General features: G+C 35.5%; 1 protein-coding gene across 1 annotated transcript in view; it reads right to left on the bottom strand.

Annotated features, from left to right (window-relative positions):
* Positions 1–22,396, bottom strand: part of LOC149784194 (uncharacterized) — a 77,052-nt gene that overhangs the window by 46,381 nt on the left and 8,275 nt on the right. Inside the window, exons 3-6 of the mRNA XM_089932956.1 lie at positions 18,970–19,198; positions 6,725–7,039; positions 4,422–4,488; positions 838–866 (exon numbers count right to left, since the gene is read on the bottom strand). Coding sequence (XP_089789082.1) covers positions 838–866; positions 4,422–4,488; positions 6,725–7,039; positions 18,970–19,198 — 640 coding nt within the window. The remainder of the gene's footprint in view (positions 1–837; positions 867–4,421; positions 4,489–6,724; positions 7,040–18,969; positions 19,199–22,396) is intronic.

Genomic DNA, 22,396 nt, shown 5'->3' with positions numbered 1-22,396 from the left:
AGACGGCAGTGACTGGTAAAGGAAACCCATGCAGACAGAGGTGAGATGGCAGTGACTGGTAAAGGAAACCCACGCAGACAGAGATGAGATGGCAGTGAACTGGTAAAGGAAACCCAAGCAGAGATGAGACTGCAGTGACTGGTAAAGGAAACCCATGCAGTCAGAGGTGAGATGGCAGTGACTGGTAAAGGAAATCCATGCAGACAGAGGTGAGATGGCAGTGACTGGTAAAGGAAATCCATGTAGACAATGGTGAGATGGCAGTGACTGGTAAAGGAAACCCACGCAGACAGAGGTGAGATGACAGTGACTGGTAAAGGAAACCCACAAAGACAGAGGTGAGATGGCAGTGACAAGTAAAGGAAACCCACGCAGACAGAGATGAGACAGCAGTGACTGGTAGAGGAAACCCATGCAGACAGAGGTGAGATGACAGTGACTGGTAAAGGAAACCCATGCAGACAGAGGTGAGATGGCAATGACTGGTAAAGGAAAGTGCTTTAGACTGACAGCCACCTGAGGCCCCAAATAACAGTTCTGAAAGGACCTATCATATATGTTGTGCCAAGCAAACAGGGCTAGTAAAGTAACTGAACAGTAGGTACAGAGCTAGGAGTTTTATTGCCTTAAATGGCATTAAACCCAAAACAACACCAAGTTTGCCTAAACAAAACATTTTCCCCATTTATATAAGCATTTTAAAACAGATATTTTAACATGTGAACAGCAATTCTCACCAAGCAATTGTCATTCTTACAAAATGGTACTTTGCCAAAGTAAAGAAAAATAATTTAGTCAATTAAAAAAAAACAACATCCAAGTAGAATAATATGTTACCTCCCGCTTTTGTTGTAATAACTGTACTTCTGTAAAGATAAAAACAAAACAACAATAATTTATGAAATTTAGCACCATGTGGCAAAGTTTTCCTACATGCAAGTACACAAAATGATTCAGTGTTTTCATTAACATGTATATTTTTGGGGGTTAAAACTAATTTTAATTATGCAATACTTACCTGCCACTATTGCGTAACTAACCTATTTTTGTGCCAAAAACTCACCATCTGTTTGATGTGTATACATCCACCCACCGAGTGGAGAAAAGACAGAATAACCTTTTGCAGTCCACTCTTTATGTCACAAAGACATGTGCAGAAGGTAGATATTACCCCTAATATTTTCACAGATGATGGTCACAAAAGACATCAAAGCAGGGTGGGAGAAGGGCATTCGGCAATAATGACAGGTGAGTATTGCTTAGTTTTACCCACCAAGAAACAACATTTTCATATCAGCAATTAATTATCCTGCCGCTATTGCATAGCTGAGTTTGTCAGGTGGGTAGGCCGATGTTCTTGTCAAAGTGATGAAAAACAGAAATTGAGTTGTACTCACCATAGAGGGAAAGGCCCATTTTTAGAAGGTCGACTGTCTTTCTGAGTCACATATTGTGCTGTAAGAATGGGCCCCAGAGAGAAACAAAAACGTGTTGCAGTACTCTACCTCCCTAATGGGAAGGAGCAACCTGCCATCACAGTGATTAACCTCCCTAACAGCAGTGCAGTACATCCCTAATTGGAGGATGTAACCCGCCGTTGCAATGCTCTAAGAGAAGGATGCAAACCACTGCTGCTGTGCTCAACTTCCAACATTTATATTAAATACTCACTTTTTAACTAGTTTACACATGTAACTTTTGCAGGATGGTTGTGAACTGGAATTCAGCAATGAACAAGATGATGTGCTCAGAGTGCTGGATTACTTTAATCTAATTAAAAGTGATATCCACAACTCATGCTTTAAAGCAACATCTGGCACCATTTTCTTTGAAAGTATAGACTGGTCTGCAAACCAACTTGCTGATTAATAAAATGAATATGTAAGGCAAAGTTCATATTTGAAGAAACCCTTTTGTTTTCTTGGAAATGGGCCATATACAGTATATATAAGGAAAGTATTCTTATGGAGTTGGCCAAATTGAATGGGCAAAGAGCATTCCAGATTGAGGGATTGTCTCCAACCTGAAGAATTCCTACAAGAGAAACTGGTTGAATGGGGAGATATTGATTATGGTTCAAAATTTCCTGCATTTCTTGGTGACCAGGCGATTGGGGAGTAGGAGGGAGACTGGTCGATCAAGACCATCTCGACTCCCTCTTTCTGCAAAACGAAGTGCACCTCTTCCCTCAATTTCACCAGATTGGATCGGAGAAAGAAAATGGGGGTCCTTGATGGTGGAAGTTGTTATCAAAAATGGAGTCTATAACCCTCGTTACATTGGAGGACTCACCAATTGTTCATGATGCTTGATAAAGCCCCTAGAGGCCTAGGCAAGCATGTACTGGGACGTGTGGGACAGGGATGCACAGCACGAGAGGATTTGCTTATTTTGGGCTGTTCCCCTTTCCTGCATTAACAAAGGAAGGAGAGTTAGAGAACTCCATATTAGAGCTAAGGCAACCTGGGCACCATGGACCTGATGAGTGATGGGATGGTCTTGCAGTTGAAAGGATGGTGAATTGTTGGCATGAAAATAGGTTGGCTAAGCAATAGAAGCAGGATAAGTAATTGCTGCTATTAAAATTTAAGGTTAGTAGGTTGGAGAACGTGCCAAAAACAATTATGATTGATCCTTAATTAGCATCTGGTGAAACTGGTTTATAAAGAACACTCAAAGCAGCACAATATTATGTCCAATGCATCCATGTGTCCATTCTGATGAGGTAAAATATATAAGTAAATTTTTAGAAAGGGAAAGTTAATACATGCTGTCTTTTTATGGACAAGTGCCCTTTACAAGGAAGTGTCAGGTCTCACTGAAGTGGCAAATACTTTCCAATTCTTTATTTATTACATGGTTCAGGATACATGGAATTTAATTTTTATCCAAACACATAATAATATTACTGAAGCATCAATGGAAGGTTTTGGTGATGTACCAGTATTTGGAGTATGACCACTGGAGCATGTAAGCATGGTTACAGTAATGCATGTCAAAAATGTGTTGCTCAATAAAGTTCAATATTACAAATGATTCAAAGATTTTATTAGGAATTAAAATTATGACATAATAATTAAGAAAACTGTTTCACTTAGTATAAAAGATAGTCACACAAAGATTATAAGATTTGTTTTTAATTTACTATCAAGATGAGCCTCTGCAATGGATTTCTATATACATATCCTAATCTCATTAAAACCAATTGAATATCACATGATATTTTCATTTATCAAATTAAATTAGCCTGATTTTTATTTATTATTTTTATTTAGTAGGTAAATATCTATTATTATATTTATATTTCTCAATGATATAAGCACACATTTCAAGTCTGATAAGAATCAGAGCAGAAATATGTCCTCCAGATGGGTAACATGCTCAACCAATCAGATGCAAGATCATCTAATTAGTATGCATGGATGCTCATTGTTGAATTTGTCAAAGAGCTTGATAAATCATATAGATGTTTGATCAAAATCAGGTCAGAAATGGATACAAGCTCAGCCAATCCAATGCAATATCAATTTATTCATAAATGTGGATTCTATTGAGCTCTTCCCAAATTTTGATGATTTTTATGGGCTGGATGTTTATTTTTAAAATTCAATGAAGCATGAACTGACAAAATGATGTGCAAACTGTATGATCTGTGAAGCTTAAAAAATAATTGGGTTCAAATAGGTATGAACCCCAATTATTCAAAAGGGCCTGTCCAATCAGAATGCTGTAAATCATAATGAATAAAGAAAAATTTAATTATTAACTTATATTTCAAATCTTATTGGATCTGATATATAGAATCAAGAGTAGTAACAATAAATAACTGATGGATGGATATATATCAATGCATGTCAGATGCAAAACCATTCTACAGGGTGAAAAACAGATGATTCCTTGATGCTCTACTAGCTTAAAAGAGTTTCCAGAATTCAAGAAAAGACCATTTCTTCCTTTCATTGTCGAAATACTCTTCGATATTCTTCAGTGATAACAAGATTTTCAACATAGCTGCTTTGGTGGAAAGACTGTATGTCAACATGGCACTGTTTTCATTTAAGACCAATGAGACACCATAAAAAGCCTTCTGGTTAAAACTACATTACGATATGACATTCAGTTCAGAAGCAGAAGTGATAACCAAAAGTTTCAAAATTATGGTGGGCATATTGGATGTCTGAGTAGCACCTTAATTATTTAAGACTATGAGAAGAATATGTGTAAATCATTTCATAGCAATCCTCCAAGCAGTTTAGTAAGAATAGGGACAATAAACCTGTGCTAAAAGACAGACAGACGATGGACAACAGATCTTCTTGTCTGTGATTTAAAGCCCATAACAGGAATACGAAGCTTAAATATATCTTTCAGAGAATAAAATATTGAAACAGTGCCTACCAAACTAATGTGCGATTACTTACTTGGGTACACATATATCGCTGTCATCACGCTGGAAACCCTCTTCACATTTTGGTGCACAGGTGTAATCTAAAATTGACACAGTATTATCATTCTTAGAATTTCCCTCACAATAAAATAGTTTTTGTAAGAAATGTACTAGTAGATTATAACTTGTTTACTGATCAAACTGAGGTACTAGCAGATTATAACTTGATTACTGATCAGTTAATTTAACCACACACAAATCAAAATTTGTATCAATAGATCAACAAATTCCAGTATCAATCAAACTGAGGTATAACAAATGTAGTTACTCATAAACATGATTCGCCTGATCAAACAAATCATATCTGGAGTATGGAAAAATGGTCTACAAGCCAAAAGTCTTCTAAATTTCTAGATACTAACACCTGTTGAATATGACATGGTATTATTAAATTGGTCTTTCCTGAATTTGGCTCATGGAATTGCCAACTCCAACAAATTAATTTTTTTCGACAAGACTGTAAGATAACTATACATCAAGCCTGTGATGTTGTTAAGTATCATCCAGTAACTTTAAACAGTAACATATTTGCGAGTCTGTAAACAGTGTTAAGGTGCTGATTGAAACATTTTCAAAAGGCATGCATCTGCTCCATTGCTGCCTCTATTCAAGTAAAACTTCAAATTAATACTATTATGTCTTGTACCATGAATGAAGTCCTTGTCTAATCAGCATATTAAGCAGAAAGCTGACAATAGTCCCAATTATCTGACAATAGTCACAATTACAATCTGAATAAACTGGGGACACTCTTGACATGTGACACTTGATATGTGACACTCTTGACATGGTTCATGCAGCTGAAGAATGCTGGTAATGAGACCAATGAAAATCTGTTATGCAAACTCAGCTCACTCTCTCAAGATAACCTGGCCTTCTTGCTAGGCCCTTATTCTGAATCAAATCAAAATGTCAGACAGTTGTTCTTTCTATTGTGGATGGGGAAATTGATCTCTAGTGTATGCAGAAACTAGTCTGTAGCAAAGTTAATCCCAGTGACTGCTGCATGTGTGTGTGATTTGGATTTTTAACAAAGCTTTAACAAGTTTTCAATCCTATCGCTACGATTTCTGCAGCATAGCAGTTTTTGTTGATCTCTAGTACTGGGTTGAATAGTCCTAACACTAACTTCTTAATGTTGACAGTCTAATGAGGCAACTGCTAGTACCATTTGTATAAGTCATTGGTATGATTCGGCCAGAGTTCAAGCCCACAACCTCCCTCACCTGAGGTGGACACTCTAATCACTAGGCTACCACAGTGTTCACCATGACTGCTGTAAGAATAATAATTCTAGCTACCCAGGCTGGCCACTTCAGCAAGTCATTTGCTTAATTCCCAGTTTTGAAGTTGCTTTTGGAACAGGTTTTATTCACCTGAATTAACTATGAAAAAAGTACAACGATTAACCATGATAGAGCTGACAAAGAGAATGAAAGGTCCCAATGCTTGAACACAATCTTGTGGAATGGAGATAAGAGTCATTCCTGACATGTTGCTGGCATCACTGTGAAACTAAAACCCACGTTTCCTAATCAAAACTGAACAATCAGCAACACAAAACTAATTTAACTATAGCAATCAATCCTCCATTATGACAACTCCCCCACTTGGCCAAATCTTTTTAATCAAACTGACACCTTTTGTTACTATTGATATCAGGTCAGTCTGGATTTATTTCAATGCCAATAGTTAACATTACTGGGTAATCAACCATTTAATGAAAAAAAATCCAAACAGGATAATTGTTTTGACAATTTTCGAATAAAGGTTTTCTTATTTTTAGACATAATGGCCAGGTTTGATTGTGGATCTGCATCAGCTGTAATGATGAATGACCTTGACCTTTACATCATACTGATGTGGCACAGATGAGATAAAATACTAAGTCAGGTCAAGGTCACTTCTATTTTTTTGCTGATATTGTGTTAACAAGCCAAGTGAAGTGTTAACTGATTGAAATTAAAGTCTGTCCTTGAATCCAAGAACAAGATATTAGGCAAGTTATTGAACTCCTTCAAGGCACTGATAAAACAGAGGTCAAATTGAATAAAAATCAGTTTGTAAAATTGTATTCATTAGATAATTATGTTCCAACAGATGGATGACAGACAGTTGATGATGTATGGACACAGCATAATGGATGTCAGACAGTTGATGACGTATGGACACAGCATAATGGATGTCAAACAGCTGATGATGTATGGACACAGGACACAGGCTCCATTGCTTCTTACATTTATGCTAGTTGAGCTAAAATGTTATAAAAATATTTACTCAGCAATATTTCCTGTCCATCTGAGCATTTCCACTTGTAGCAGTCAGAATATTTCCCTGGAACACAGATGTCTCTCCCCTCTGAAGAACTGAGAATATAACCATTCCGTGCATCACATCTGCACAAGGTGTCCTGAGTCTGCTCCTTTTCAGGTTCAACTGGACACTCTATCTTGTGGTAATTAGTGTCACAACCAAACTTTTGCAAGCAAACTGGAGTGTTGTTGGACCAGATTTCATCAGGCTGATAATATCCTTTCTCACAGTTCTCACAAGATACTTTATGTGTCCTTGGATCAAAGATTGGAACCGTCCCTAGAAGATAGAAAATCATACATAAATGCATTGGAAACAAGTTTTAACTACATATGTGTTTGTAAAACATGTATACCCCAGCTGACATGCCCAACAATAACTAAACATGAATGATGCTTGGAAAAACTTATGGCCAGAATGTATTCGTCACTTTGTAGTCTGAAAGTGGATCTGAAGGCATTAACAGGCAGATTGCTGAGTCAGCACAGTAAGCAGGATTTACAGAATTTAATGAAGATGATGTGTGTGTTTGTGTGTTATTTGGATTTTTTATGTAGCTTGAAAAAAAATTGTCATATTATTATCATGTCTGCAGTGTGACAGTTTAAGTGATATCCAGCACTGCAGCATCATGCCGCAGACATGAAGCATTATGTCACACCCAGCCACATTATCCTGACACCAGGCCAACCAGTCCTAACACTAACCTCTTAATACTAAGTACCTAGCCAAGCAACTGTCTGTACCATTTTTATAAGCCTCTGGGATGATTCAGCCAGGGTTTGAACCCACGACCTCCCGCATCAATGCGGATACTCTAACCACTAGGCCACCAGAGCAGTCTGAAGATGATGTAAATGAGTTGTTAGAATTCCATGGCAAGGATAGCACTGACTACTACAAGGACCACTCAGGAAAGTGAAGACACTGATCTGCAAACATCCTTGCCAAAATGCCTTACTGCGATGCCTATGTCACAAACTATTATGCTAAATGGACAAGCCCAAGATTTTCAAAGATGACTCAAACATGGAATGCAGTTTTAGCAAGAGCAGAAAAGTTGAATATTCCGTTCATTGCTATAGGAAGCTCTATAAAGCAATACATTAAGGTAAGCAGCTGTCTCACTCAATACTTTCTTAAGCTTTGGGACATAGCAAATCACCAGTCATCTGATTCAAAAAATATCTTTATGCCAGGCTGCTTTCAGCCACGTTTGGTCAAATTCTATTATACGGCTCTGGAGAAAAAGTGTTTTTTTCTTATTAAGTGTGGCCAATTCTTGATGGCATTATTTTTAAACTTTTTTGAAAGATAATGTTTTCAGTAAAATATCATCAAATTCTGCCCAACAGTTTTAGAGAAGTCATTTAAAGATTTCAATAATTTTAGTAATGCCAGACATAATTCATGACAGACTGGCATCATTTCTATAATGATGAAAAGACTCCATAACAGGATATTTTCGATGAAGTCTGGTAAATTTCTAGATAATGGTTTTTCAAAAAAAGTCATTTAAAGGTTGATCTATTTATAGGAACACCAACCATATCTGATGGCAGATGTGCATCATTTGAAGAAATTTCAAGGGTCTCCAGGGTAGAATGCTGTCAAATATTAAATTCTGTTTTTGGATAAGTAGTTTTTGTAATGGTTGTTGCTGTTGTCATTGTAGGGATTAACGCCATTTTTCAGCACACAATAGGCGATACATGGCGGCCAGTATTAATGGTGGAGGAAGAACCCTGGAAAACACTGGAAAGAACCACCGACCCACGAGAAGCTACTGGCAAGCTTTCTCACATACCCACATTGGCTGAATCCGAGACTCAAACCCACACAGACAGAGGTGAGATGGCAGTGATCCATAACGGAGAGCGCTTTAGACCACTCGGCAACTCGGCGCCTCTTTTGTAATGGTAGTATCATATATAAATCCAAACCTCTCCCACAGTGTACCCCTACCGCATGATGCATTCAAAAGAGTCTATTTTACACTGCATTCTGCTGTAGAAAAAAGGGCAATAACTCAAAGAAAAAAAAACCTCCAGGAGCAAAGTGATTAGGATTTATGTGCATCTTGAGGCAACGTCCATAATATTTCATCCCAATCTGGGACTGCAGGTGGTCAAGTAGTCTAAATCACTTTCATATACATATCACCGCCATGTCACCTCTGCCTATTACATGGGTTTGGGTCTCAGACTCAGCCAATGTGGGTATGTGACAAAGCTTGCCAGTAGCTTCCCATGCGTCAGTGGTTCTTTCCAAGGTTTACCAGGATTCATCCTCCACTAGTTATAGTGGTTGCCATGTAGAGAAAAATGGCATTAAACCCAAAACATCATCATCACAACCTATCCAAAGCTGCAGGATTAGTTGTGCTAAAAAGATTGTGTCATCCCTTCTTCAAGCTACAAAACAAAAAAGGGCAAATAACTCTAACAAACCTTTTGCAGAAGCAGATCCATTCCTTAATAGTTGTATCTTCAGGTGCTGACAATAATACTGACCAAGTTTTATGGCATTCCCTCATAAACTATGTAACCAAGAAGGGCAATAACTCTAACGACAGCCATAACATTACCAAATTGCACTGCAATACATCACAAACTGCAGGGATAGTTGTACTAATAAGACTGTGCCAAACAAAGTAAACTACAAGACAAAGATGGCAATAACAAAAGCAAGGTAGTTCCATCTTCAGGTGATGGCTGTAATATTTACCAACATTCACAACAAGCCACCAAATACTGTGTGACTGACTGTACTGTTGGGATTGTGTCATGCCACAAAACAAAAATGAAAACAACTGTAACAAAATCTGTAGGAGCAAAGTGATTCATCATCGTCTGCATCTTCAGAATATGACCATAATTATAATCATGTTTCATGGCAATTCATAAAAAACTGGGGGCCTACTTGCGCTAACAAGAATCTGTCATACACAGCATTAATATACAAAAAAGGATAGTGACTCTAACAAAAATTATGGGTTGGAAAGTCACTTGTTGATACGTGTATCCTCAGTTAATATATCTACCAACTTCCACTGCAATTGATCCAAAACTCGGGGGTTCAGCTATGCAGTGTGTCATGCTACAAGGCAAAAAGGGCAACAAAAAAGGGAAATAACTCTAACAAAAATTGCAGGAGCAAAGTGATTTGTCGATATGTGCATCTTGTAGTGATGACCATTTACAAAATATTTTCTTTTCTGACAATACTTCACCAAATATTTTAAAGACTAGTGAATAATTTTGTTTTGTACCACAAAACTAAATATGTCCAATCTTAACACATATAAAAAAGCTTAGGAGACTAAGCTCACTCTTCAGCACCCCCACCCCCTCTATTTGTTACTCTGCCTCACTTTCATTTGTACACATCCCAGTGATTTAAAAGAGTAGTTGGTTTGCAATGACCTAACCTGTTGCAAAGAAATAAAATTTTGTGAACTCTTTAACCTTATCTGAGTATAAAACAAGAATAAGTCAACAAATACATCAAAATAGGTTTCAAACACGGTTGTCAAGGTAGTAGCTTTACAGAAATCTGATAGCAGTGAGTAAAATTTCTTATGCAAAACAAAATTTCCTTGAACGAAACGTAATTAATCTAGTTGCAAGGACAACTGTAAATAAAAGCAATCATAATGGGACATAATCTATTTTCATTTGCAAAAATTATCTATCTTTCTCATGTGAAAAAATAAGAATTTTAAAAATTATTACAATGTTTTGCCATAAATTGTCTATATTTCACACTTAAGTATAAAATAAAATTTTGTATTTAGTACCAAGTTTTATGATAATCTATCAAAAACTGCCGGACAATGGTTCCACTAACATAAAAGTATAAGATAAAGCTCAGACGGACATACAAATGGGCATCATAAGATCAAAATGCCCACTGCTGTAAGCACTGACGGCACAGAATTATCTATCAAGAAGAACATAAAGAAAATTCTGGGCTCTGGAGACCTTGAGCATAGACCTTCTGACGCAAAATTGATTGGTGTTTTCTTTTCCCAACTGAAAAGCATCTAAAACTTTAAAGTTGTTGTTGTTGTTGTTGTTGTAGGGTTTAACACCATTTTTCAGCACATGATAGGCTATACATGGCGGACAGTATTAATGGTGGAGGAAGAACCTGGGAAAACCCCAGAAAGAACCACTGACCCACAAGAAGCTAATGGCAAGCTTTCTCACATACCCACATTGGCTGAATCTGAGACTCGAACCCACGCAGACAGAGGTGAGATGGCAGTGATCCGTAACGGACAGCGCTAAACTTTAAAGTGATAATTACTTCAGGAAACAAGACTCATTGTGTACAAGACAAGTTATGTCATCCACATATGCCTAAAAACATGTGTCCCAAGTTTCTTCTTCAAATGGGTTTTCATTAACAGTTATATTTACAAGGTGTTTCTCTTAAAAGTTAAAAATGCTGAAAGTGTGTTATAAAAACTGAAAAACTGCTGTCAGTACTGACTTGATAATGTGATATAAATGATAAGAATACATATGGATATAAACATGTCTGCATGAACCAATCTCATCTGACTAAGCCAGGTCACTTTTGTTCAATTATGCTAAGTACAGTGTATACTGTTGCTAACCATAAAATTGCTTTAAAAGTTTGAATTATATTTGTACTTATAAAATATGTATGATCCCACTTCAGACTACAGACCAAAGTAATCTGAGGATAAAAAAGTTCATTGCAACAGCATCAAAATCAGAAAGGCCATCGTCAAATTAATATGTAATATGCCTACAAAGTTCCATACCTCTATGTGCAGTAGTTTGAAATCCTGAAGAATTTATTAAAAAATAACATACAAATTATTGCAATATCCTGAAAATGTAATTACCAATTCAACAGGTCATCTACATATTATTAGAAAAATGCTTGCAAAAGATTTCATTCATCGACATGCAGTGGTATTTCTGTAATCATGCTAGCAAGCTTGCCAGGAATGATGGCAAGATGGAAGAAGTGTTAGATGGATGGACATGCACAGATAAGCTGTCCCTGGGGGTATACAAACTGTTGCTCTGTCTTGACCTTAAATCAGTGTGTAAATTTCATGTTTAGGTGTAATGATTTTATGCATGGCTCTAACTCTGATTTTGAACAGTATGCAGCAATACAGCTGGACAACAGCAAAACAATGTCCCCTTCCATGCCTGCAGTGGGGACATTAAAGAACTTGAAGGGAATTGAAGACCAGAAAGATCTGTCTATTGCTACTACATCTTTGCTAGCCAAGGTTCCGTTAACCCTATCTACACCTTGGCGGATCGAACAGCTGTATCAGTGCTTTGTCCTAGCGGCATCTATTGGATTTCATGTTACCTCCCTTGGTATGTAATTCCAACTAACCAATAGCATGGTACATTGTGCATATGCTTCAAATGGTGGTGGCAATTGACCTAAAAAGGATACTTTGTAAGTTTAACATCGAAAGTATGACTATGTGCCAGAGGGAAGCCATTACAGGTCTATTTGGGTGAAAGGTATTTCTGTAAACAAGGACTGGCACTGGAAAAGTGCTTATTTTTCAGTCAATTCAAGTTGTGTGCTCCCCTTGTCTCAATCCCATAGGACCACTTAATTTTTCTTGGATGCAGTGGCTTGCTGTCACATCCAATGAAATTCACAGACCCAAAGCACAGAAATATCTACTCGATATGCCAAGGTATGGACAGGGTTATAGGAAAATGCATTCTCTTGGTGCTGTTTCCTAGACCAGGATCGAAACTGATAATTTATGCAGGTGCCTTTGCAGAAAAATTGGCAATTTTCAATCACATGAGCCATATTAATAAGTATTTAAGTACTAAAGGTACTTAATTACCAATGTGACTTATAATACTGCAAACATCTGATTGTTTGAGCCTTAGCATTCTTTTACCTAATGGCACCATTGGCACATGGTTTTGGATGCCCCAAAAATTGATTAATATTTTTATATCCAAAACATGGGCAAACAGTCAATAATACCCCATGTCAAAGTAACAGTCAATAATATCCCTTGTCAAAGTAAGTCAATAATACCCCTTGTCACAGTAACAGTCAATAATATCCCTTGTGTAACAGTCAATAATATCCCTTGTTTCTTTATTCTGCAGCAGTGAAAATGTCTTATTCTGTTTTATTCCATGAATTTCTTAGTCTCTATGACATTGTGTTAGCTGTGTCAGATTAGAGCCATTATCTACTTTCTGTCTGCCATTCTGACAAGAATCAGGCTCTTTTGCAGCCTTTGGTCACTGTACTAATGACCAGATGCAAAGCTGCCATTAGAAAAATAACATATATGATAACTGTTAAAAAACAAAATGTATTATGTATACATGAAAATGAAAAACAGCTAATTTAATGATTAACACTGATGATTACTCCAACATACAAATATCAGCAATTTTTTTTTTATAGAAATCAACTAAGAGGGCTTCAAATCTTAGCGTTTTTTTTTTTAAAACATGGTATTGTTATGTGTTTGGGTCTTAAATTAAGTAACAAGAAGAAAGAGAAACCAATAATTTGAATAAACCAACAAACAATTTATTTATCTAGGTTACTAACTCAAAACGTAACACTTATAGAATTGTGAATAATCCCAAATAATCCTAATTTTCTATCCTAAGTCCAAAAGTATAGAATGTTCCAAATAAATTATAATAGTCTTGAATGTCCTGATGCAATTCAGAATGTCTTAGAATGAATTCCCAGTCATTCCAATTAATGTGTTAATCCAAAGTATGTGAGCACTTAAAAACTGATATCATTTAAATTAATAATTCCTGTCAAATTATATCTGAACAAAGCTGTTTACCAAATCTCCTATATATACACATCCCTACTTGACGTAGATACAGGTCATTTAATGCAAAATTCCATTAAATTGTAAACAAGTTTTCTAAAACATTCTAAGCTCGTAAACAAGCTATTTATAACCTACAATCTTGGACAAAAGTAAGCACACAATATACATATACACAACAATATATAATAAAATGCAACCGTTTGATTTGAAGTATGATGGATCAAAGCATGATAAATTATTGATGGATTGAAGCATGATAAATTATTTGATGGATTGAAGCATGATAAATTATTTGATGGATTGAAGCATGATAAATCATTTAATCAAAGTCAGCTGTAAATACAGACGCACATGTAAACATGCTGTTGATCAAGTGATGATAAGGCAATGACAGATAATTAACAGGTGTCTTAATCTCCTTAATAATAAAGTGTGACTAATCCCTTTATTAATCCCTTTACAATCACTTGGTATCTGTCTGGTAACCTTGACACTAATAATTGATATTGGCTTTGTAGAAACAGTTTAAGCGAAAAAAGAAGTTTGCAACGACAAAAAAGACAAACAAACAAAAACTTGACTGTCAGATTTTTACAAATTTTGGCATCCTGGCAAATCCTGCTATATCCATTACAGTTTCGGATCTTATTTATCATGCAATCTTTCTTTACCAGTCTGCCAGGTGAATAAACAAATTCATATGAAATAGATGGCAACTTTAATGAGGTTACATGTATAAAGATAACACTAAGATAAGGTCAAATTAGTAACTGGCAGTCAGTTGTTTAAGGGAGCTGACCTTTATTGGAGGTTGCACTATACTTATTCAACACACAAGCTACGTTGTGGTGACAGTTCAAATTTTGGAATTACAGTGGGGTATAGACTAGCAGTCTCCAGGAACCACTGTACTCAACATCATGGAGAAAATGGATTCAGATCAAAGTCAATCTGGCCCTGTTCTAACTTAGATTATTTTGGAACCTTTCATGTTTACACTGAACTTGTAATCACTGTAAAAATTTTAAATTTTAACTTTTAATTGGCTTCATAGCCAGTATTGTGCTGACATACCAACCACCAACTTACCAACAAACTACCTACCAACTATAAAAGACATAGCAACAACAAAAATGAAACATCTTCACACCAACATCAAACAGGCACCAAAGTAAGTTCATAAAAACCTGAGATTAATGTTGTTATATATTATTCTTTGCAAAATCTTAAAATAGGATTGAAAAGTTATTATCATTGTCCATTCTTAGAAGCCAGATTTTGCTTAGTATAAGTGTGTGAAGTTGTGGGTTCAAACACCAGATGAGTTATACCATAGACTCATACAAAATGGTCTTAGCAGCTGCCTCGCTTGATGCTCAGCATTAAGAGATTAGAGTTAGGACTGGTCAGGCTTTTATCTAGATAATGTGACTGGGTGGGACATCATGCTACATGTCTGCGGCATGATGCCCCAGTGCTAAACATCAACATAAACTGAAACACTGCAGACATCATAGCGACTGACTGGATATTGATAAAGCTCCTTTAAAAATCCAAATCACACACACATACACCGAGTATAAGTAAAAGGCTTTGTAACCCTGGAGTGAAAGCTGGTTGTACACAGTTCATGCATCAATAATTACACTGATCAGCCACTACAGCTGCAAATATATGAAAAGCATACAGCATGCAGAACATTTATCCAATTCACACTCATTCACATGTACAATACTGTTAACCTGTTAAGGGCAACCCATTAGAATGAATAGTAATATAGAGTATTTGCCACTGAATAAACATTCCAACATATTCAAACTTCCAATTGCCTTGGTCAAAAAGGGACATTCATGTAGGCTAGGATGTGTATAGATCAAGCATGGATGACTCATTGTGATCATAAACACAAATAGTTAACCCATGTTAGTAAAGAATAAAATGAAGGTCACCATGACCTTTTGTTTTAAGGCTGTAAGTAGTAATAAAGATGCATCCAGTTATCAAGTCTCATGATGTGATAACTGGAACAAAAACAACACCTTATAGATGCACTTTTAACACAAAATTTCATCTTTAAAGCATGAAACATAGGTTTGAAACACTTCATCTGCAAGATGCAATCCAAAGTTAAATGATTCTAGATAGGATAGTATGAATGCTACATTGATGCCAAAATTTAGGTTGTTGTAAGGTAAATACCAAATCCAGACGGGCCAGTAAAATATGAAACACAGGACACAGTGACCTCTTTTGATAATAGTGTAGTACCAAGAGAGATGTACACAACTATTTATTTTAATTTATCATTAAAGTTTGAACAACAAAATATTCAGTCAAATCAGTCAATGAATATTGGTCACAATGACCTTTTTTTTAATAAGGATTTGATTGTAGGTGTAACAGTAAAACACAGGAGGAAAATAGATCACTGTGATCTTGAGCTAAATGCACAAAATTAAAAAGAACCAGCAAGATGTTAAATGCATGTCAGAATGACTTTGTTGTGAAAGTGTGGTACAAATAGAGACCCAAATAAATACAGTCAGCTAGTTTGATCGACATTAACAGTGCTTGTATCAAACTCAAGTCAGTGAAGCATAATATATGAACCACTGTGACCTATTTTTGTATCAAGGGTGAAGTACTCACAAAGATGCATCCAATCACCAAGTTTTATGTACATTGGAATACAAATAAACAAAAAACCTAACCTAAGCCAATAAAATATTAAGTAAATAAACACAAAACTTAACCTAAGCCAATAAAATATTAAGTAAATAAACACAAAACTAACCTAAGCCAATAAAATATTAAGTAAATAAACACAAAACCTAACTTAAGCCAATAAAATATTAAGTAAATAAACACAAAACCTAACCTAAGCCAATAAAATATTAAGTAAATAAACACAAAACCTAACCTAAGCCAATAAAATATTAAGTAAATAACACAAAACCTAACCTAAGCCAATACAATATTAAGTAAATAAACACAAAACCTAACCTAAGCCAATAAAATATTAAGTAAATAAACACAAAACCTAACCTAAGCCAATAAAATATTAAGTAAATAACACAAAACCTAACCTAAGCCAATACAATATTAAGTAAATAAACACAAAACCTAACCTAAGCCAATAAAATATTAAGTAAATAAACACAAAACCTAACCTAAGCCAATAATATATTAAGTAAATAAACACAAAACCTAACCTAAGCCAATAAATATTAAGTAAATAAACACAAAACCTAACTTAAGCCAATAAAATATTAAGTAAATAAACACAAAACCTAACCTAAGCCAATAAAATATTAAGTAAATAAACACAAAACCTAACCTAAGCCAATAAAATATTAAGTAAATAAACACAAAACCTAACTTAAGCCAATAAAATATTAAGTAAATAAACACAAAACCTAACCTAAGCCAATAAAATATTAAGTAAATAACACAAAACCTAACCTAAGCCAATACAATATTAAGTAAATAAACACAAAACCTAACCTAAACCAATAAAATATTAAGTAAATAAACACAAAACCTAACCTAAGCCAATAAAATATTAAGTAAATAAACACAAAACCTAACGTAAGCCAATAAAATATTAAGTATTCTTCATTATGACCATTGTGTTTTAATGATGTGGTGCTAAAAAAGACATATACAATCATTCATCAAATCTGATACCTTAAAAGTATATAAATTTAACCCATGTCAGTAAAGCATGTAATATGGGTTAGTGTCCTGTTTTGAAGATGCCAAGTTTCATGAATCAAAATACTCTATTAGGTCATAACCTAAATGCAAAATCTTACCCGAAGTAAGAAAAATGTAAAATGTAGGTCAAATTGACATTCTTTAATAATAAGCGTAGTACACTATGTGATGCATAAAATCATCTTGTTTGATGATTCTAGCAAGAACTGAGATTGAAAAATGAACTTAAACAGAAAAAATGTAAGTGAAGTGCTGCATGAAATACAGGTCATAGTGACCAATTTTTCTTATGATTGTGCAGCTTGTCAAGATTCATCCCCTCACCAAGTTTCATAATTCCAGGTATAGCAGTAATGTATACATAGTGCTAAAAAAAAACAAAAAAAAACAAGCTAGATGCAAAAACTTAGAGAAGAATGCACAAATAAGGTACACATATGTACAAAGTTATCCCCCTTAGCTAGCTCCACAAGCTTATCCACAGATTCTAGAATTATGAAAGAATATAGGACATTCAGTGAGGGCGTACACATGTACATGCTCTTATCTGTGTGAATGCATATGGTGGAGTACAACAACAGCTTACCTGCACTTTGTTACTGGGAACTAAAAGAACAAAACTAGAAATAATGAGATATAAATGTCTATTAATGTTTCTCAGCACTTAGCACTTGTACCTATTTCTTTGCACCCACCCTTCAACTTCTGATATTACAGACACCATGAATATGACCTGCTTTGTCACCAACCCCACCAAATGGCTCCAAATCTTGTATGCATCTCTACCATATGGCATGCCTTCTGCCATAATTTGGGTTATGTGGAGAAAAAAATCACAACCTTAGATCCGTTGATCATGAACTTTTATTAATTACTGCACTAAGCCCAGATTGCAACCCTACACATGTGCAATCCAACAAGTGAGTCTGAAAAACAAATGGCTGCTGGAAACTTGGTTTGACAGACCACATTCAAACCAAAACCTAATTTCAGTTCCAGCAACCTTGAATTTCATATTTATGATCTTCCAAACAACCAAGCTGCCTTAGTTTAAATGTGATCTATTTGTAAAACTTCACTAACACTGGAATTAGGCAACTTGACTTATTAAGGAGAAAATACAACCACAATTTTTGGACTCAAATAATCCTCACTTTTATTATTTTCACTGTCAAAGTAAATAGGGTTTTAAGACTATTCAAATAGTAGCCACCAATGAGTTTTCATATAAAGGAGTGTCCATTAAAGGGATTGATGTTCAAATGGCAATATTTCTATATCCATGAAAACTTTTGGTTGGGGTACCTTAAAATCTAAGGAGATAAAAGGTCACTGTAAATTGGTCACTTTTAATAGGCTACCAATTTTTATGAATTTCATCAGTGGTCCAAACCATTAATTTAAAGACTTAAGAGAAAAATTGATTTTCTGTGGAAGTAATAAGCACTCCTTCAATCCACAGCCATGTATTTAAAGACTCAAGGACAATGGATTCTAGGTATTAATGAACAGTACTTCAAAAATCCATAAATTCATATAAAATTAAAATATTCCACAGAATTTTGTGCCATAAATAGGAGAGATATGTTAAATTATAATACTTTTTTGGTAATAATTTATCCCAAGGGAGGAATGATGCATGAAACTTACTAACCTTTCTGGCAGATTTGAGCTGCTGCACAAACATGGACTACTTTTCCAGCTGTATTCAGTATGCAGTGGTACAGGTAATCTGGACTGGTACAATTGGTTATGAATTTGGAACAAATCCATGAATCATGGTCATGAACAGGACAGTCTCGAGAAAAATAGTGATGACAGTGCCTCTCATAGTAAGCCACATCAAACTGACTTACATATGAAACTGCCCCAGTAGCTAAAGTCTGCAATTGAGAATCAATAATAATAATAATAATAATGATAATAAAAATAATAATTATAAATGCTTTATATACAGAAGTTTATTTGGTCCACAAACCAATGGTTTTTATGAATTTAATGCCATAATTCAGCTCATGATAATTTTTCAGCAAATGATAGACAATCAATGGCAGCCAGTATATTTTGGTGGAGGAAGAAATGGGGAAGATTCAATCCATAAACCAATCTTCCAACAGACCTTTTACAATGTACATGAACCAACACAGACAGAGGTGAGATGGCAGTGATCCATAACAGAAAGCGCTTTAGACCACTTTGCCACTCGGTTCCCCTACAGAAAAGAGATTAATTCTAGATGTGATGTCACCTATATAGAACACGGATTAATTCTAGATGTAATATGTCACCATAAATAGAACATTGATTGATTATAAATGTGATATGTCACCCTAAATATAACATCAGTTATTTATAAAAATGTGGTATGTCACCCTAAATAGAACATCAATTAATTTTAGATGTAACACATCACCTAAATAGAACATCAATTAATTCTTAATGTGATATATAAGCATTGCAGAATATTTTTGTTCTTAAGAATGTGTGTGTGTGTGTGCATGATTTGGATTTTTTATGTAACTTTAACAATTTTTCAGTCATATCGCTAAGATGTCTACAGTGTGGCAGTTTATTGTGATGTCTAGCACTGGGGCATCATGGAGCAGACAAGCAGCATCATATCCCACCCAGTCACATTATCCTGACACCAGTCACATTATCCTGGCACCAGGCTGACCAGTCCTAACACTAACCTCTTCATGCTGAGCGCCAGGCGAGGCAGCTGTTAGTAACATTTATGTAAGTCTTTGGTATGACTCGGCTGGGGATTGAACCCATGACCTCCTGTATTTGAGGCGGACGCTCTAACCACTAGGCCAGTGGAGTGGTGAAAGAGGTACAATTTTATTCTGTTCAAGAGCTAAAGCAGTGAGTTTACTTACCTTTTGCAGTTTAAGATATTTCCAGTTGTTCTATGTCCTGATCTGTCAACCCAAAAAAGACCTTCTCAATAAGGACATAGCTGCCACCTTCCAGGCTCAAAATTAGTGAAAATAGGGATAAAAAGTCGTGAATTTGGACATGAATTAGTGAAAAATACAATGACAATAACTCCATCCACTCGGCCCGTCAATACTACACTTTCAAGATCACAATATAAAACTAAAACACTACATATATGCAGAAATATTTCTTTATCAAGACATGATACTGTGGCAGACTTGAACTTCCTCAACTGCTTGATCATAAATTTGTTTTCTAAACAGTTCAGACTTCTTGCCTGCTGGTTGATCTTGGTGACTAAAATTGCTGACAAATTTTCTGCAGCTAAGGAGGCCCTAAAGTTTGTCTTATTTTTCCTCACTAGAGAAAATAATCTTTCGCTGTCACTGTTGCAGTGAGGAATGCAAAGGAGTTGCAGCACTTTTGGTTCTTCCACAGGAAAACTTGGAATCGATTTTCAAGTCTGGGAACATTTGTCGGAACAAATGTTTAGCATGGTCTCCAGCTGATAAAGGTAGACTGTGTTCGACAAGAAAACTCACAAATAATGCTTCAGCATTGTTAGCTTGCAGGTCTTCTGCCGATGGCTTAAAATATCCCAGAGCTGAAGTCTGCGAATTCTTAATTTTCCCGACTTCCACGTGTTTTTTGCAACCGATGTGCTTCCTCGCATCATCTCTGCGATGGCACACTGATTGCAAAAAGCATGTGAATATCAATGTTTAATGGCAGAATGCACTGCCAATTTTTGATATATTCCAAATTAAACTTCACTTTTTGAGCAATACATTTCTTTTTCCGTGGTGGTGAAGACATTTTCAAGATCTTACATGCGATGCTGAATGGTAACTCAAATAAGTGTTGGTGATGCATGCATGGAGCAAAATTCTGGTTAGGCCCCAGTTTCTCTCAAAAGCATTTGTAAAACTACTCCTATATATATATAGATTAAAATAGGCTAAAATGCTTGCTATAGGGCCAACTGTACTAATCAGCTGCACATCTACTAATATCGTGACCAGCAGTATGGGACCATTTCAGCAACTGAGAATATCACGACTAGCGTAAAATCTGTTATTTTATTAAAGATTTTAAGTAATTGAGAATTGGAGAATTTGTGAATTTTGGGCTTGTGGCTTGAATCCGTGAATCACTGAAAAAGTCGTGAAATTCACGCCAAATTCATGAGGGTGGGCAGCTATGAACATGGATGAAACTCTAGTGTACTTTGATGTCATTCCTGGATGGATTGATGATAAGATGGGGGTCAAATGTGCAAGAATTAGCAAGACTAGTGCAGATTTTTACAAATCTGACTGTTGTTTTTGCAGTTTCCGCTTCAGGTGATGTGTTGCCTCTAACAATTTTTCACAGTATGAGAAAGCTAAAAAAATATTCATGTACCGAAAGAATGAATCGTACGTGTGCAGGAGAAGGGTTGTGTTAATGAGATGCTGCTGATGTGGATTAAAGAGTTTTATCTCAAATACACAGTTTTATATTTTTTTAAACAAAATTTCAGTTGGAGTGCATTTTCTGACATGTAATTTTCAAATGATTTAAAAGGTGTCTCACAACTTACGACTCGAAAAAAAAGATGTGTCATTAAACGTATAGTGCACACAAAATTACTTTTAAAATTACTTTATGGTGTCCCAACAAATACAGTGTCCCAACATATACAGTAAATACAGTAGCTGTTTCATTTACGTTTAATCATGCGCTCATGAGTTACTGATTTTCAATGATATAAGTGATGCTACAAATTGAGGTAATATTTTTAAAAAGGTATGCACATGTATTTGTACAAGGCACATAACCATCATAATTTACATGTTCATAAAGAGTAGTAATAAAAAAGGCCAAATTTCTCATAGAGATCAACTAAGATCAACATCAATTAATTTTAGTTTTGTGTTTTAGCTGAACAAACATATCTTTCCACACAATGGAAAGCTTGATGTTTCAGCGTCTCCTATGTTGATAGTCGGCAAATTTGTATTTCCTTTTGCAACAGCAGTACAGGCCAGTTAATCATTAAAACCCTGAAACTAAAGGAGGTTGATTTTCTTTTGTAGGTTAGACAAGTTTTCAGTGTAACAAAATAGCGTACTGATAAAGTCAAGATGGAAAATCTA

This window comes from Sinohyriopsis cumingii, chromosome 14 (assembly GCF_028554795.1).
Source record: "Sinohyriopsis cumingii isolate HCF-2022 chromosome 14, ASM2855479v2, whole genome shotgun sequence".
Taxonomy (NCBI): Eukaryota; Metazoa; Mollusca; class Bivalvia; order Unionida; family Unionidae; genus Sinohyriopsis; species Sinohyriopsis cumingii.
Note: the sequence above shows the minus strand (reverse complement) of the source record. Positions and strands in the feature narration are given on the sequence as shown.